Source organism: Drosophila elegans, unplaced genomic scaffold, assembly GCF_018152505.1.
Source record: "Drosophila elegans isolate 14027-0461.03 unplaced genomic scaffold, ASM1815250v1 contig_814, whole genome shotgun sequence".
In the NCBI taxonomy this organism is placed as follows: Eukaryota; Metazoa; Arthropoda; class Insecta; order Diptera; family Drosophilidae; genus Drosophila; species Drosophila elegans.
This window is the reverse complement of record NW_024546167.1, coordinates 11,277,502-11,292,665: the sequence shown is the minus strand read 5'-3', so window position 1 is coordinate 11,292,665 and position 15,164 is coordinate 11,277,502. Positions and strand designations below refer to the sequence as shown.

Below are 15,164 nucleotides of genomic sequence, written 5' to 3'. Positions count from 1 at the left end.
CGAAAACAACCTTAGCCCCGGGTTGGCCATGTGCATGTTTGATGAGCTTATCAAGGCTCCGGGATTATTGAATATTTTCGAATCGATAGCCGGGGCCACACCGTTAGTTGGCACTTTAATTGGCATTTGAATAAATCATCGGCAATTGTGCAATTAGTTTGGCAACCTCAACTGTCCGCTGAAGTCGAAGGATTCTGCGGTCAAAAATAAACTATTTGCATTGCCCGAGTGTTCAAGCCAAGAACTGGGAAGTTCACCTTCGTCGACCGGGGAAATCAATTACTCAAATATTTATATCTGCATGTGAAATGTGGACATGCTGAAATGCACTTGTCTTGCAATCTGTCAGAGGATAACTATAAATGGTAAACGAAGCTGATGAACGGATTCAATAATTTTCGGATGTGTGGATAACGTGACATGAGTTGTGGACCAACAATTTGATAAACTTCACTCATTGTTTATTTTTTGTATTCATTTCGAAGTCAGTTTGAACAGAAACTGCACTAATTAAATCCAAAACAAATTGGTAAACACAAGTTGTCAAATACTACAAATTAACATTGTTATATTTTAAAAGCAAAAGTTGATGGATTATATTTTACTTCACTTGAAAGGGGTTTATTGAGATATAAAACATTAGAGTTTCAACATAACTTAGATGAGTAGGGACTTTTTTTAAGTTTACTAAACATATTAATTTTGACTTAAATTCATTGTTAATGTACTGTAATAAAGAGTAAGCTTTTTGACATTTACTAATTTTAACTTAGTTAAAATAAATGGCAAAAATGGTCTTAACTTATAACTATTCAACACAATAAAATATACAAAACACAATATTATGAATTGTTTATGGAGTATCTTTATTGCTTTTTTATTTGTTATTAAAGTGCATTCTTACCACTACTGCTAAATCCAAATCAACAATCAGTGACTAAACCAGAACTTTAACTATAAAAACCTAGAGCCAGAATTTTTTTTTTCCAACTGCGGTGGGACAAAGGATATTTTAAACCATTAAAGAATTATTGCTTAGTCTTGTTAAAGAATCGGCCAGTTCATACAAATTGCTCAATAAATAAATTTAAACTTAGATGTAGGTAACTGTTTGAAACTAGTCATTTATACTGGCTGACATTTCATTGCGAAAAAACTGAATACAATATTTGTGCATCAGCCTTGCCCGGGCATAGAACTAAATGTAATTACTGAGCCAACATTCGTCCTTAAGCTGGTGTGGTGCAAAGCGCATCCAACCAGGACAAGAGTAACTACCACGACGAATGTGGCAACGCTCGGGCATTGGGGAGCATAGTTCAAGTTTCTCTTTGGCCAGAAAAGAACCACAAAAGATTACCAAGCGATGAGCTGCAGCTCATCATCTTCACATCCTTTCAATGGGCGCCACTAAGTCCTTGGGCATATATGTATGCACAAATATGTGCGGAACGTTTCATATTTTTTTTTTTGCCCATCTTTTCTTTCTCGGCTCTTTTACCTTCTTTTTGGTTTTGTGTTAAATTGTTGCGTTAACCAAGCCAACCATCTCCGGGGGCAATCCTTGTAAAAAGTTTAGCATAGCAGAAGGCGCACACAGACATGCTCGCAGCCATTCACACAGAGCCACCAACACTGTCGCACGTCTGGCATGCGTTTTTCACATTGTTTCATGCGGTTGAATAAACACAAAACATATACACGCACACACACACATATGCTTTTTGCATACATATACGTGCATTTTATGATCTACAGAGAAAGGAAAAAGGACCAAAAGACAGAGAGAGAGAGAGAGAGAGAGAGAGAGAAAGAGAGAGAGAGAGAGGGAGTGAGAGACATAGACACTTATTCGCTCGCTTGCCTCGACAGGCTTACAAAACAAACATTGCGGCATGTTTTCTGTTTGTACACACTGCGTATACGTACTATGAGGGGCCGCACATTTCCTACCTGCGTTTTGTCAGTGCCCAGCAGCACCAACACACTAGCACACTGCCACACTGCCACTGCTTTCCACACGAACACATTGCAGTCACGTATGCCCATTACTCAACACAACCTGGGCCACCCATTGTCCCACAGTCCTTAACCCTTGGGCCGCTGCAGGTATTCCAGTTTAATACCATTCGCAGCATTCAAAAATCTTTTGGACCACTTTTTCGATAAAAAGCCATTTTTACATATAAAGCAATTTATAAGATACGTTGATCAATTTTCTAAATTATTTAATTTAACGATTGACCATAAACCGAGCATCTTCTTAGACTTACAAATAAAAAATTCATTATGATACAAATTTTTATGTTTCAATTTTATACAAAAAATTAAGAATATTATTCAAATGTTTTGAGTTTGCTAATTTAAATTTACAATGCTATTTTTATGCCAAACAGTAACTATAGGAAAATGTTGTTTATAGAAAATGCGTTCAGATTAACTTAAAATGTATATAATTGGAAATATAAATTGATGTAGATTAGTAAAGTATGTGGAAACATGACTTGAGGATTCTTAGTAAGAAAAGCGATAACAAGATCCGGCGCAATGCTTCTGTGTAACAGTATTGAACTGGAACCTATAAAAAGCGCAAAATCTGTCCAGAAAGTTATAGTTCGAGTTTAACCATTGAACAAAATGCGTTTTTCTTTGCTTGCTGTTTTTACTTTGGCTTTGCTGGTAAGAAAAGTTAGTTAAAAATCATCAAGCAGCATTTAACACTTATTTTTAAAGGGTTTCACCAGTGGATTGGCCACCACAAACGACAAGGAAAGGTTCTGTAATTTTCTCGAAGGAGTTGAAGATGATCGCCTTTTTTTGGCGGACAAACTAACAAGCAAAGCTTTGGACGTTGCAAAAAAGGTCGTAGCAAAACTGGAGAGCAATTCAAGTTTTGAAGAATTCATAAACGATAATTTCGTTGCATTGCTTGTCGCCGATCCGAACAGGAAAATTGAGTTTCTTTTAAAGTTCCGTTGCAACTTCAAGAAAATGATTCTTTGCAATAGGCGTTATAGTGGCAACCCCGAGTTCCGTAACATCTACAACGTCTACAAATCGGAAAGTAATGCGGAAATAGCGAAATTCGATCAACTACTCTCCCGAGATGCATACAAAATGCTGAACACAATGCGAAGCACTTCGTCCTCAACAAAGATCGAGTTTAATGACGCTCTCACAAGTTATTTGGAACGTAAGGGAATGAATGCTCACTGCATGTTGGATCGTTTTCTAAAACTGAAGTCCAAGTATGAATGCACCTATCAAAAGTTGTTTCTCTAAATTGCATTCAAAAATCTTAATTCCATATACAAATCAAGATTGTGATTTATTTGTTAATCCAATAAATCTTGCAAGTTGATCAAACAAAAACAAAAGTTAAACAACTTAATTCATTTTCCAGCATCCAATAAAATCAAATACATTCTTCAAGGCTAACAATAGCTTGTAATTTCAGTCGCATGAAAGTTTAAAACGTTAATTTGTTGCAAGGGGGTGAGATACCTGGCATTCCCCGATGTTTGGGTTAAAAGTGAACTAATTTACATAGACCGCACGGTACAATGCGCAGGCGGCTGCATGGTGAAGGTAACAAAAAGATTCATTAGGGCCAATCAGTGCAAAGCGAGTCGTGGCGAAGGACATGCGGAGAGAACCTGGCCAAAAGCGGTGGGTTGGCGGTTGGATGGTTGGACCGGTGGGTGGTTGGTTGGTTGGTTGGTTGGTTTGTTGATAGCAAGCCGTGTGTGTAAACGTAAACAGCTCGGGCAGCCCTGGCTCTGTTGTTTGCCTTATAAATACGCACGCTCTACTTTAAACAAAAGCGAAGCCACCCATTCCCATTCCCATCCTCATACTCATTCTCATCTGAAATTCCCCCACGTACACGTGCCTTGCCTTCTCTTGTTGTGCTGTGCGTCAGTATGTGCAAAACAAATTTAAACTTTACACCCAAAGTTGATTTTTATGAGTAAAACTTTAAATAACGAAATTATCTGAGAAGAAACTTGAGCAGTGAGTGGTTGGAGGAAGCCGAAGAAAAGATGGCCAAAGTGGAGGCCCCTGAGCGATAATGAAAGGAAGAGCTAACTGATTGGCCCAATATAAACTTTGCATTCGCTTCGAAACCAATCAATGGCGTAATTTATGCCGCTATTTTCTCCAGCCCCATCAACTTAACTGAACTCAACACCACCCAGTCAAACCAAACCGAACCAGGCCACCCATACTTTCATACTTTCGACCCGTTATCAAATATTTATTTACACTTCAGCTACAATAATTCATTGATGCATCGAGCGCCTGGCACGACACGCTTTCGCTTTGGACTGATTGGACTGGGGTGTCGAGAGCTCCAGAGCAGAGCAGAACTGAACAGGTTGGGTCGCTGGCAGGCACGACCCGGCAACGTAAACGTCAGGACTAACCTTTGCCCGATGTCCTTCAAAGGCGCCGTCGCTGTGAAAGCAACAGCTGTGCGCTCTCAGCCAGAGAGCTTCGTTCCCCGAAGCTTTCTTCGATATCCCACTTCCAGTTTCGAACTTGGCCCGAAAGCCTTCTTATCAAAACTTTCGATAGAGGTGGCTAGAAAGGCGGCTCAAACGAGGGCTATTCAAAAGATTTTGATTCACTTTAAGCCTTGTTATTTCGATCAGGTTCCGGATCAGGTTATAGTAAGATCCATATACCTTTAAGCATACACAAGCACACATTAGTAGATTTAGATATTTTTATTTCAAATTTAGTTTTATTCAAAATTTTGGTGCTATGTAAATTGACTAAAATGTATTCTTAAAACCAACAAATTTATAAATAAAGTACAATATGTAATATGTTTAAATCATATTCTTTATAAATTTTCGGGTTAAATAAGTATAAGTTTAATATTTGAATAATTTGTTTAGATTTTTTTAAAATACAATGTAAAATGTGCTTGTCTATGCTTTGCTTATCCTGTATGATATAAAATATTCAAAAGTATTTTACAATTGCATTAACTACCAGAGTACATATTTAAAACAGTTACTAATTAAATCCGACGGTTTATTAAATTTGATCTCTATTGACAAAAACGTGTTTTTAAAAACAAAATTGTGATTCATAGGCGACTTAAAAAAATGAAAAGTTTCTAAAAAAAACACCTTTCTTTAGAATGGCTTTTTTTTGTAACTCAATATATATTTAATTTTTAAATTTAAGCTATTATAAATTGAACAATAAAAATGTTTGGTAAACCAAATCAAAAACTGTATAGTTAATTTAAATTAAAAATCATTTAAGCAAGCAATTATCTGTTCATGCTTTCGAGTATAATCTTTAAAAGAGTTGGGCCACGGATACAGAAATATAACCTATAAACACGCAAATTTTTTGGTAATTATCAGTCGTCAAACTCAAACAAAGGTTTGCCATTGGTATCCCAGGTGTTTTTGCATTTCTTGAAGGCACAAACCAAATAAAGAGCTGAAAGAAGGCGCATTTTAGTAAGTGAATTTGGAAAGCTATTCCCTGTGAACTCACTTGCTGCTTCCCACTCCGATTTGGAAAGGGTTCCCAACGGCCGACCGCGCTGAGCTCCCTGGAAATTCCGTACATGGGCAAACTGTTCATCATTTTCGCAACGCTGAGCCTGCACCGACTCCAAGCCGGACATGCGCTGCAAGAGGTGTCGGCCGTGGGGCAGGCTCTCCTTGTAGTAATCTGCAAATGTGGAGCGCCTCAACAGCTGCAGACCGTACTTCCTGCCCAGCTTGACCAGCGTGGGAAAATGCACCAGGAACTCAGGACAATCGACGACGCCCTCCAAGTGAAACTGATACTTGGCCCCGAATAAGGGCAATGGATCCGTTTCGCAGTCGAACTCAATGCTGTACACATCGTTGCCAAAGCGTCGGGCATCCGGACCGGCTGCCCTTAGCCTCCGGATGATCTCGTAGGCATCTGGCATGGTGGCTATGAAGAAGCCACCCGGTTTCAGGCACTCTGCTGCATTTCGCATCATGCAATCCGCCTGCGCCATGGACTCGAAGCAATAGTGAAAAGCAAACTGGCAGGACACGAGATTCAGCTGCAGCGAGGGATCCTTATACCGTTCCCGCAGCCGCACCAATGTGGAGTCGCAGGCAAAGAACTCAGCGGTGAACTTATTGGCGAACTTGGACTTCTCCGCTCGCTGCAGGATGTCCTGATACCTCCGCTGGCACTGTTCCACGGACACCTCTGCGATGTCCGTGCAGATGAGGTGCGAAATGGACGCCTTCTCCCATTTGAGGAGGTCACCGCCCTTGCCGCAGCACATGTCCAGCACCCTTAAGGCATCGCCCATGCGTTTCTGCTGCTTAATCTGCGACATGTACTCGTTTATCAGCTGGCTCTTGATCCAGTTGTTGAAGTTGCGCATAAAGAAGATCTTCGACTTCTGGCGATCCTTGCGGCCCGCCTCCTTCAGCTCGTTGTAGTGGTTGGCCACCACATGTGTGTTGGCCGCTCCAGCAACAGATTCCGCTTCCTGCTCCTCCTCGTCATCATCACTTCTCGCCCCTTCACCTTTCCCGCCCGGCTCCTCATAGAACTCCTGGCCCGGTTTACTGGAGGCAGCAGATATATCCGTTCCCTGCGCCCGGGATGATGTGGATTCCGCTGGGCCCTCGCCCTCCTCGTCGTCCGACAGACTCACTGCCTTGTGTGCCCGGGCGAATTGCTCATCTGCCGCATTTTCGTAATTTACGTTCATATTTTAATTTCACTATTCTACTGTCGCTGCCTATCGATGTTATCGGGTCAGCTAGGGATGAGCAAGGCATGCCCTATCGCTGGTCACAGTGATTGCCCGGGGAACGTGCGTGGTACATTCAAAAATAAAGTCTCTAATGTAAAAACAAATTTAACTTATTTTATTAAGTTATTTATTACTTTTGAAACGTTTGTTATTTTGATTAAAACGAGCAAACTAAACTACTAAAAATGTAGTGATATTAGCGATGTCACAGTTTTTAGCTTAGTACCCATCCCTAAGCGCGCGATAGTTAACAGTGAAGTGTCGTCTGTTAATTGTTAACAGCGATACAATCAGCTGTTGACAACTCATGCGTTCGCTAACATAAATAAGTTTAAATGCGGTTGCTTGGAACTCTGAATAAATTAAGTAGATTCTTGACTCGCACTCACGTCCAGGAGTTTCCCAAACGCAGCATGGCCTGCAGCAGATTCGAGTACGTTAAATCCTTTGAGCAGGACGACAGCATACTGCCCAATGTGTGGATAGTCATACGAATCGATGGCAAAAAGTTCCACAAGTTTTCAAAGACGCACGACTTTGAAAAGCCCAACGATGAGAATGGTAGCTAAATTGTTTTGTTTTTAATTGACTGAACTGACTATTTGAATGTCCGCCTTCAGCTCTCAATGTAATGAATGCGGCTGCCACGGCCGTGATGCAGGAGTTCCGGGATATTGTCCTGGCCTATGGCCAAAGTGATGAGTACTCCTTTGTATTCCGCAAGGAGACGGCTGCCTTCAAGCGACGCTCCGCCAAGCTGCTCACCTACGTCACCAGTTTGTTTTCCACGAGCTATGTGATGCAGTGGTCCAAGTGGATGAGCCTGCCTTTGGCCTACGCTCCCTGTTTTGACGGGCGAGTGGTCCTGTATCCCGCGGAGCAGAACCTTAAGGACTATCTCAGCTGGCGACAGGCCGATGTGCATGTCAACAATCTGTACAACACCGCATTTTGGAAACTGGTGTTGGAAAAAGGTCTCACGAACCAGGAAGCGGAGGCTAAACTGCGAGGCACTTTTTCGGCGGACAAGAACGAGTTGCTCTTTCAGGAGTTTGGCATAAACTACAACAATCTGCCGGCCATGTACAGAAAAGGAACGATCTTGCTGAGGAAACTGGTAATATTGGGTGACAAGAGCAGACAGGCCATAGTGCCGCTGCACGAGGACCTCATTTCCTCGCAATTCTGGAAGCAGCACACTGAGATCTTGGGTAAATATGTGCCTGGCACTTACGACGCGACAAAGCCATTGCCTAGATTGGTGGAGCTGCAACTGAGTGACAAACAGGTGGATGAGGAGGCCAAGGAGCCACAGAATCTGGCCGGGATTAGCTGATAGTAAATAAAGCCAGTTTTTCGAAACGAAAAGAAGGAAATCTGATATAAGCAGATCCTGTGATGAATTAAGTCTGGAACTGCTCAGATTGGAGAGCAACAGAGTGCCAAACAGATGGACCAGGCTGTAGAGTAACCACAGAATCTGGCAAAAGAATAGCTGGTTGTTAACTTTTCAACTTATGGCATATATTTTAAGATTAAACACTACATTAAGCTCATAGAAAGACACACCTTTCTACTAGTAGTCGTCATCGTCCTCGTCCTCGTCATCCTCACTGGGCTTGCTGGCAATAGAGCCTTCGGTGAGCGGCGGTCGCTGCACCATGGCCGCCGCCTGCATGCTCATCCACTGCTGCTGCTCCTCGCGCGCCTGCTCCTCCCGGGCCTTGGCGAACAGCTCCTGCTGCTGGCGCAGCAGCTCCTCCTCTGGGATGCCCAGGTTCTCCAGGCGCGTGCTCTGGCGCCGTCGCTTGGCGGCCACCTCCTTGCAGTCGTGCAGCACAGCCTCCGCCTCCTGCTTGTAGTCATGGAAACCTAAACGCTCCAGCGCCTCCAGGACGTGCTCCGCGTTGATCGTCTTCTTGTTGCGCATGTTGCACACCTCGTTGGCCTCCGAGCTGATCAGGTGGATGAACTCGGAGCAGCAGTTCAGGATCAGCTCGCGACTCTCGTTGGCCACCCGCACCGTGGGCACCAGCTCCTTGATGATCTTGTTGATGCTGGCCCGCGGCAGTGTCAGCTCGTCGTCCTCTGCGCTGGGCGGCAGCAGTTCCTCCTGTGGATTTGACATGGCGTTCAGGACTTTCTGGTCTGGCGGAACGTAAACAAACGTGGGAGAAGTTGTTTTCCTCGCGACTTCGCGGTGGTATAGTATACAATATGGGGGTGGTAAAGTGACCATATTCGAGTAACAACATAATGACAAAACGATTGAAAATAGAAAGTGCTTATTTCTTTTAGTATTTTTCTCATAGCCCGAAGGAATATTTAAGCGGTCTAGCAACGGTCACTCTAAAAAATAAAAGCAAAATCATCTTCATTTCAGCTCAACTATTGAAATTTTCTTAAAAAATGACGGACTACGACTCGGATGAAGAGAAATCTCAAGTGGAGAAGCTGCGGTATGCGAAAGTGCCTCGCGGAATGTTCGTAAGTGGCTGGGATGACGATGCCGACGAACTTATTGAGGAGGACAAGAACCCACAATGTAAGTGCTTCGTACTTTAATTGAAGTTCTTAATATAAATCTCGGCATTTAGCTAGCATTGAACGCATGATCCTGTGGGCGGTGAACGAGAATCGCATTAGTGAAGTGCGCGAGATCCTGCGTCTGGATGCGGATACAGTGAACTCAAAGGACAACGACGGATATACGCCACTGCATCGTGCGGCCTACAATAACTTTGTGGACATGGCCAAGTTGCTTCTGCAGTACCGCGCAGATCCCAATGCTCGCACGGAACTGGGATGGACTCCACTGCACTCCGCCTGCAAGTGGAACAATGCGGACTGTGCCCATTTGCTACTCCAGTTTGGAGCCGATGTAAATGCAGAGTCGGAGGGTAAGCAAACGCCTCTCCACATCACCGCCACCGTGTCCAACTGCCGGAATACGGCCACAGTCCTGCTGCTGGACCGAAATATACTGCCCCGCAAGGAGAACAACTCCGAGGAGCTGGCATCGGTGATCGCCCGTCGCACCGGCATGAGTTTTCCCATCTTTGAGTGCGGCGACGAGGCATACGACTGCGAGACAGGACTGATAGATTAACCCTTGAACAGCCAAACAAAGTGCATACTTATAGAATACCTAATATATGTTTATTTCGTAAATAATCTTTCAAATCGGGCAGGTTCCGGTTTTCATTTTATGCAATTGGGAGATGCCTGCTCAGCATTTTGCATTTAGAGCTTCCTGCAAGTGTAAATACATTGGTTTAAATACAAATTGAACTGCAGATTCCAAAACCATAAGCATTTTAAGTATGTACATAAACTTCGCAATGTGTTTTTGTAATAACTTAATAGCTTTAATGAACGCTACCTATTATTTTCAGCTAGCTGGTGCCGGAGTGCGTACGAAATGCTCATAGAATGACTTTGTGTAGTTGACCATCTCATCTTGCATGGCGGCTGGCACAAAGTACGGATTTCCCTGGCCACCTTCGATGGTTCCCCTGGCCGTGTACCGCATGTAGCTGGACACAGTTGTCTCCGGCGGCAGCACAGCCCCATCCTCAATCACACAGCAGTCCTTAAGAACACAACGACGGCCCTGAAAGATGGAGGATAACTTGCATTAGCAAATGCAGATCTTATTGAAAATAAAAATACATACAATAATGGCATTCTTGCCGATGTAAACACATGATCCAATTGTGGCCGCCGAGACGACGGCTCCTTCGCCCACAAACACATGATCGCCGATGTGCATGGGGAAGAAGGCGATGCCCTTGCTGAACTGTTTGTACGGTGGACGGATCACGGAGTCCTTGCCAATCACACAGTATCTTCCCGTCCGGACGTTGGCCAAATCACCTCTTATAATAGCGCCGCTCTGGACAATCACCTTGCCATTGAGTACGATGTTTTGGGATCCACAGAGCACTGTGTGTCGACTGACTTTGTTCCCGGATGCCTGTAAACAAAATGATTTTGGGCATGATGAGGTCATCGAATCTTGTGGTCAGGACAAATTCCGCATGGAAATAACTGTAAGTACTTGCCGTCTCCACATATTCATCTTTACTGTAGTAAGTATCCGCAATTTCCATGGTTAACCAGCAGTTTAAACAACTATTTTCCTACAATAAAAATATTTGCAATTTGCCAATGTTTTGCTATAGGGATGGAAGAAAATTCGATGACTATTCGATAAATACATTTTGAATATAATCGAGCAACCGCAGACTCCAACCATTACAGTAAAATCTTCCTGTTTAGCACGTTCATAACACTTTCGACTTATCGATAGGTTTATTCGATAAATAGCCGCCAAATTTAAATTCAAATTAAATCCGTGTTTAAACATATTGATTTTCCATTACAGAGGCACTTTCCATTACAACTAATTATTAATTAGACTCACGCGAGGCCTTACAAATTACAACTGCCTTCGCGGGTGCATAGAAAACGCAGGTGTTTAACCCACAATAACCCTGAACTTTTAGCTATACGTAAATGCAGTAATCACGGTGCATATTAGACAGCTGCTCTTCACAGATTTAAATCTGCTGGCAGAATGGAAATGTGAATAATTGGGCTCGCACAGCTGGTGGGCAGAACCTCCTCCCATCTGCGCAGTGACCTTCCGAAAACTTCAACTTCCCGCTGTCCGACGCTCCAACGGTGTTCCAATTAATGCTCTTTAATAATCGCAACCCAGCCCCAGCCCCGTGGCTAACCTTCATGGGCCACGCTCGAATGCCCTCACGAGGCGGCGGCAACTCTGGCCAATCATGGTAGCAATTTAATTTGTTTATGTTTGCCTATGTGTGTATATATTCTTCTTTTGGTTCTCTGCCTTTTGCAGAAGTTAACGCTTCAGTATGGTAATCCATTATGCTTTATCCAAGTAGGATTACATTATGCTTTCAGAATTTTAATGGTGTAAGAACTTATGGATTAGAAATTCCAAAAGCTAAGAAAACAATGTATTTTTCCCAACTTGACCTTCATTACGTGAACCATCTGAACTTTGCCATTAATGGTGTTCTAGCCAATTAACTGCAAACAATTGTGCCAGTCCATTGGCTGCTTTGAAGAATCCGCCAAAAGCAAAGAACAGAAATCGTTTAACCTTCGGCATGAAAAACCGCATCGAAATCTATTAATCTGTTGGTGTTTGCACTTTTGAACTAAAGGTTAATAAACTTGAACTTGAATAATGTTTGGAAATTAATTGAGTTGTATATACAAACAACTCTCAAATCGCTCGATCAAATAAATGATTCGAATTTGTTTCATTTCGATTCTTTAAATTGTGTCTATTGTTGAGAGTGATTTTCAGCAAGGGGAGAGCGAAGAGGCATTGGTGAATATTTAATTTATTTCTAAGTAATTTTCGTAATAATGAACTTGTAAGAAAAGAACCAAACAAAATGAGCTCTTCATCGTAGTCCTTGAAATATTATTTTTCATTGGTATAACTTGTGTAACTTTCTCTATCAGCAATTAGAAGTCCAAGGCCGCTAAAGTCTTGACTTCGTAGAACGTGTAGTCAAGTGTTTGCCTTACACTAATCCAACAACGCTCGATGAAACTCTTCTGCCACAATTCGACCTTGAGGAGCCATAAAGGAGGGGAGGGGAGGGGACGGGGCCGCGAGCTATGTAAATATTTACAATAGCCAACTCATCCGCAACCTTGATAATTGGTTATTGTTGTATGGAGTGGCCGTTGTTGGAAATTCATTATTAAATGGCCAGCTAATCAAGATCAAGAAACACGCACTCCGAATATCCGCCTCTGCCCTTACAATCGCTCACGATCGGATTGATCTTGATGCTTTATGACTTTAGCTTTTTTTAAATTGCTTTCTGCGAGAGAAAACCGGCGATCTAATAAATGGATATTAAGCTGAAACTAAAACAATGCCAGTGCTATCCAGTTCGACTTCGAGTCGGAGTCATGTCATGTTTAATTGAATAATTGCAAATAGTTTACATATATGCGATATGGCCGAGAACAGCAAAGTTATAATAATGCAACAATGAAGGAGAAACGACAAATGAAATTAATTGCCATTAGCAAAATTGAGAAAATATTTATTGCATATTTCGCGCACAAGGTGAGGTGGAGTAAAAGAGGGAGACAGAGAATGTTGCATAATATTTTCACTTTTTGCTTGGAGGCCCCCAGCTGACCGACAAAACAAAAAAAAAAAAAACTCGGCGGCAAGTGAAACAAGTTTTTTGTTCAAGTCTTTTGTTTCAATCGATAAAATGTATCTGTAATTGACAATTCGTAGATAAATGCCTACGTTAGTGTGTACATGTGTAGCTACATATGTATGCGCCGATGTTCGGATTGACAGAACAAAGGTGACTATCAGATTCTCGGAATGTGAGCATTATACGAATAACTCAAGGATATTTTAAGTATGCAAGTTTTTGTCCATAAATGGACTGCCAAGTTTGATGCCCGCAGAAAATCTATAAGCAGACTCAAATCTGTATAAATAATTTTTTTAATTTAAATATTTTATAACAAATAAAAAAGCTCTCTAAATAAATACAATTCTAAAATACTGACAATTTTCAAAAGAAAACAATCCTTAAAACATTAAAGAAAAGCCTCAAAAATGTGGTAAAGCAGTCTAATTAGTTTTTTAAAAAATATTTGTTATTTTGTGATGTATTAGCAGCTATTCCTAAATAAATGAATTTTTGATTAACTTTTTATTTCCCAAAAGTGTAGTTAATGAGTGAATATTAAATTTAAAAAATGTTATGTTTGTTGGGTTAGAACTATTAGCCATATTCTTGCTCATATTCAGTGAGATACCTCTGCCTCGGCCGGCAACTTTTCGGTTTCGACTAATTACAGTCATTACAATACTGTATGGCGACCAAATGGTTTCCTCATGTCAAGATCCCAACGCGAAACGAGTAGCCCGCGATTAGCTATGAAGTTGGAGCGGCTCGCGCACCGAGAGCTCAGTTCAAAAGCCGAGTTCAAGAACTAACTAACGATTGTCTGACAATGACAGTAGCTGAACGATTGTGATGAGGGGGTGTTTGTGGGGTTTTCTCAACTTCGACAAAGTTGCCAATGCTTAAGCTATGTGCGGCCAAACAAATAGCAATGAAAAAATTGTGTGAATCAAGCAAATGAATGCGCTTTTGATGTGGCGAAAATTTATAATACAAATTATATATATTTCCATTTCCCCACCCTCACAACCCCTTTTGATATGCTTGGATGGGCGTGGCACGCTGCAATTTGTTGTTCAGCCCCTAAAGCGACCTCAGATTGCCCAAGATGTGCTAATTAAAACATTAACTCTGCCCCGAGGCTGAATTCGCATTAAATAACGATTGCCGTTGTGCTTTTTTTTTTTTTTGCCAAAATCGATCAAAATCAAATTTCAAGTGGCCCCCGTATGGTACATGAAAAAATCAAAACCAGTAGAGAGTTAACTGTCAAAAAACCAACGCACGACAACGGCAGCAACAACATTGCTGACAACAGCAACTACAGTGTGGTACAAAGTTGTAAACAACATCGTTGAGCTAATCACAAGTAACTTGGTTAAAGCTTTTTGTTTAGATATTACAATTATTTTAAAGTAAATAAATGCCATTTATTAAGGTCCAGAAATACATTAAATAAATGAAAATGCAATTTTAAATAACAATAAATTAATCTATAAAATATATTTTTAAATATTAGAAATATATGTTCTGCACTGTAGTTTCAAAAGGCTTATTTGTTTTACGCTCTTGCATTGTTCCAATTTTGATTGCTCTATTGGGCTTCGCTTTTGTTTTTTTTTTTTGCATGCGGGCGCTAATAGTTTTGAACCTGACGAGAGACCTAAAAAATAAGCCAAAATCAATTTTCAACTTTGCATGCCATGGGCAAGGCTAACCTCGAGACACGAGCTACGATTCAGATTGAGTCTCGTATTTGGATCGGGCTGGATTTTGGCTATTAAACATTGATAATTTGATTCAATTTGGTTTTTGTTGTGACTTGGCTTGTTTCCACTTCCTTTTGCCTTTCAGCGGGCTTGATAAAATATGATAGCCGATCGGTATCGGTTTATAAGCCCTCCAACCTACTTAGCTGAAAACAGGTGATTAAGTCTCTTGTGTCTGTCAGTTGATTGAACCTTAAAGGTTTTCCAACGGACTCTTGACGACTCAGTGTCAAATGCGTTTCGGTTTCTTGCTGGGTGGCCCCTGTTCGGTGGCTGATTGACAATGATTGACAATAAAACTCCAGTTTGTCAATATATCCATGTGAACATATATGTCCATACAAGTAGCGTTTCATATCGAACACTGGCTGGGCTTATTATTATACCCAAGGCTCCCAAACGAAG

The 15,164-nt window shown here is 41.6% G+C and overlaps 6 protein-coding genes across 6 annotated transcripts; 3 read left to right on the top strand and 3 right to left on the bottom strand.

Moving 5' to 3' along the window:
- Positions 1 to 2,617: 2,617 nt before the first annotated feature.
- LOC108138610 lies at positions 2,618 to 3,304 on the top strand. The gene is made up of 2 exons (XM_017260900.2): positions 2,618 to 2,679; positions 2,734 to 3,304. The coding sequence occupies exons 1-2, from the start codon at positions 2,638 to 2,640 to the stop codon at positions 3,280 to 3,282; spliced, it is 591 nt and encodes a 196-aa protein (XP_017116389.1). The 5' UTR covers positions 2,618 to 2,637; the 3' UTR covers positions 3,283 to 3,304.
- Positions 3,305 to 5,294: 1,990 nt separating this feature from the next.
- Positions 5,295 to 6,789, bottom strand: LOC108139076 (mRNA cap guanine-N7 methyltransferase). The gene is made up of 2 exons (XM_017261699.1): positions 5,521 to 6,789; positions 5,295 to 5,463 (listed from the first exon to the last, which is right to left on the bottom strand). The coding sequence occupies exons 1-2, from the start codon at positions 6,731 to 6,733 to the stop codon at positions 5,381 to 5,383; spliced, it is 1,296 nt and encodes a 431-aa protein (XP_017117188.1). The 5' UTR covers positions 6,734 to 6,789; the 3' UTR covers positions 5,295 to 5,380.
- Positions 6,790 to 7,074: 285 nt separating this feature from the next.
- On the top strand, positions 7,075 to 8,302 carry LOC108138979 (probable tRNA(His) guanylyltransferase). The gene is made up of 2 exons (XM_017261563.2): positions 7,075 to 7,339; positions 7,399 to 8,302. Exons 1-2 carry the CDS (start codon positions 7,114 to 7,116, stop codon positions 8,112 to 8,114), a joined length of 942 nt encoding a protein of 313 aa, XP_017117052.1. The 5' UTR covers positions 7,075 to 7,113; the 3' UTR covers positions 8,115 to 8,302.
- LOC108138980 (protein Dr1) lies at positions 8,281 to 9,019 on the bottom strand. The gene has a single exon (XM_017261564.2). The coding sequence runs from the start codon at positions 9,015 to 9,017 to the stop codon at positions 8,355 to 8,357; it is 663 nt and encodes a 220-aa protein (XP_017117053.1). The 5' UTR covers positions 9,018 to 9,019; the 3' UTR covers positions 8,281 to 8,354.
- An 88-nt stretch (positions 9,020 to 9,107) lies between these two features.
- Positions 9,108 to 10,084, top strand: LOC108138981 (ankyrin repeat domain-containing protein 49). The gene is made up of 2 exons (XM_017261566.2): positions 9,108 to 9,323; positions 9,376 to 10,084. The coding sequence occupies exons 1-2, from the start codon at positions 9,188 to 9,190 to the stop codon at positions 9,885 to 9,887; spliced, it is 648 nt and encodes a 215-aa protein (XP_017117055.1). The 5' UTR covers positions 9,108 to 9,187; the 3' UTR covers positions 9,888 to 10,084.
- On the bottom strand, positions 9,919 to 10,947 carry LOC108138982 (dynactin subunit 5). Its single transcript, XM_017261567.2, has 4 exons — positions 10,843 to 10,947; positions 10,455 to 10,754; positions 10,161 to 10,391; positions 9,919 to 10,031 (listed from the first exon to the last, which is right to left on the bottom strand). Exons 1-3 carry the CDS (start codon positions 10,888 to 10,890, stop codon positions 10,170 to 10,172), a joined length of 570 nt encoding a protein of 189 aa, XP_017117056.1. The 5' UTR covers positions 10,891 to 10,947; the 3' UTR covers positions 9,919 to 10,031; positions 10,161 to 10,169.
- Positions 10,948 to 15,164: the final 4,217 nt, after the last annotated feature.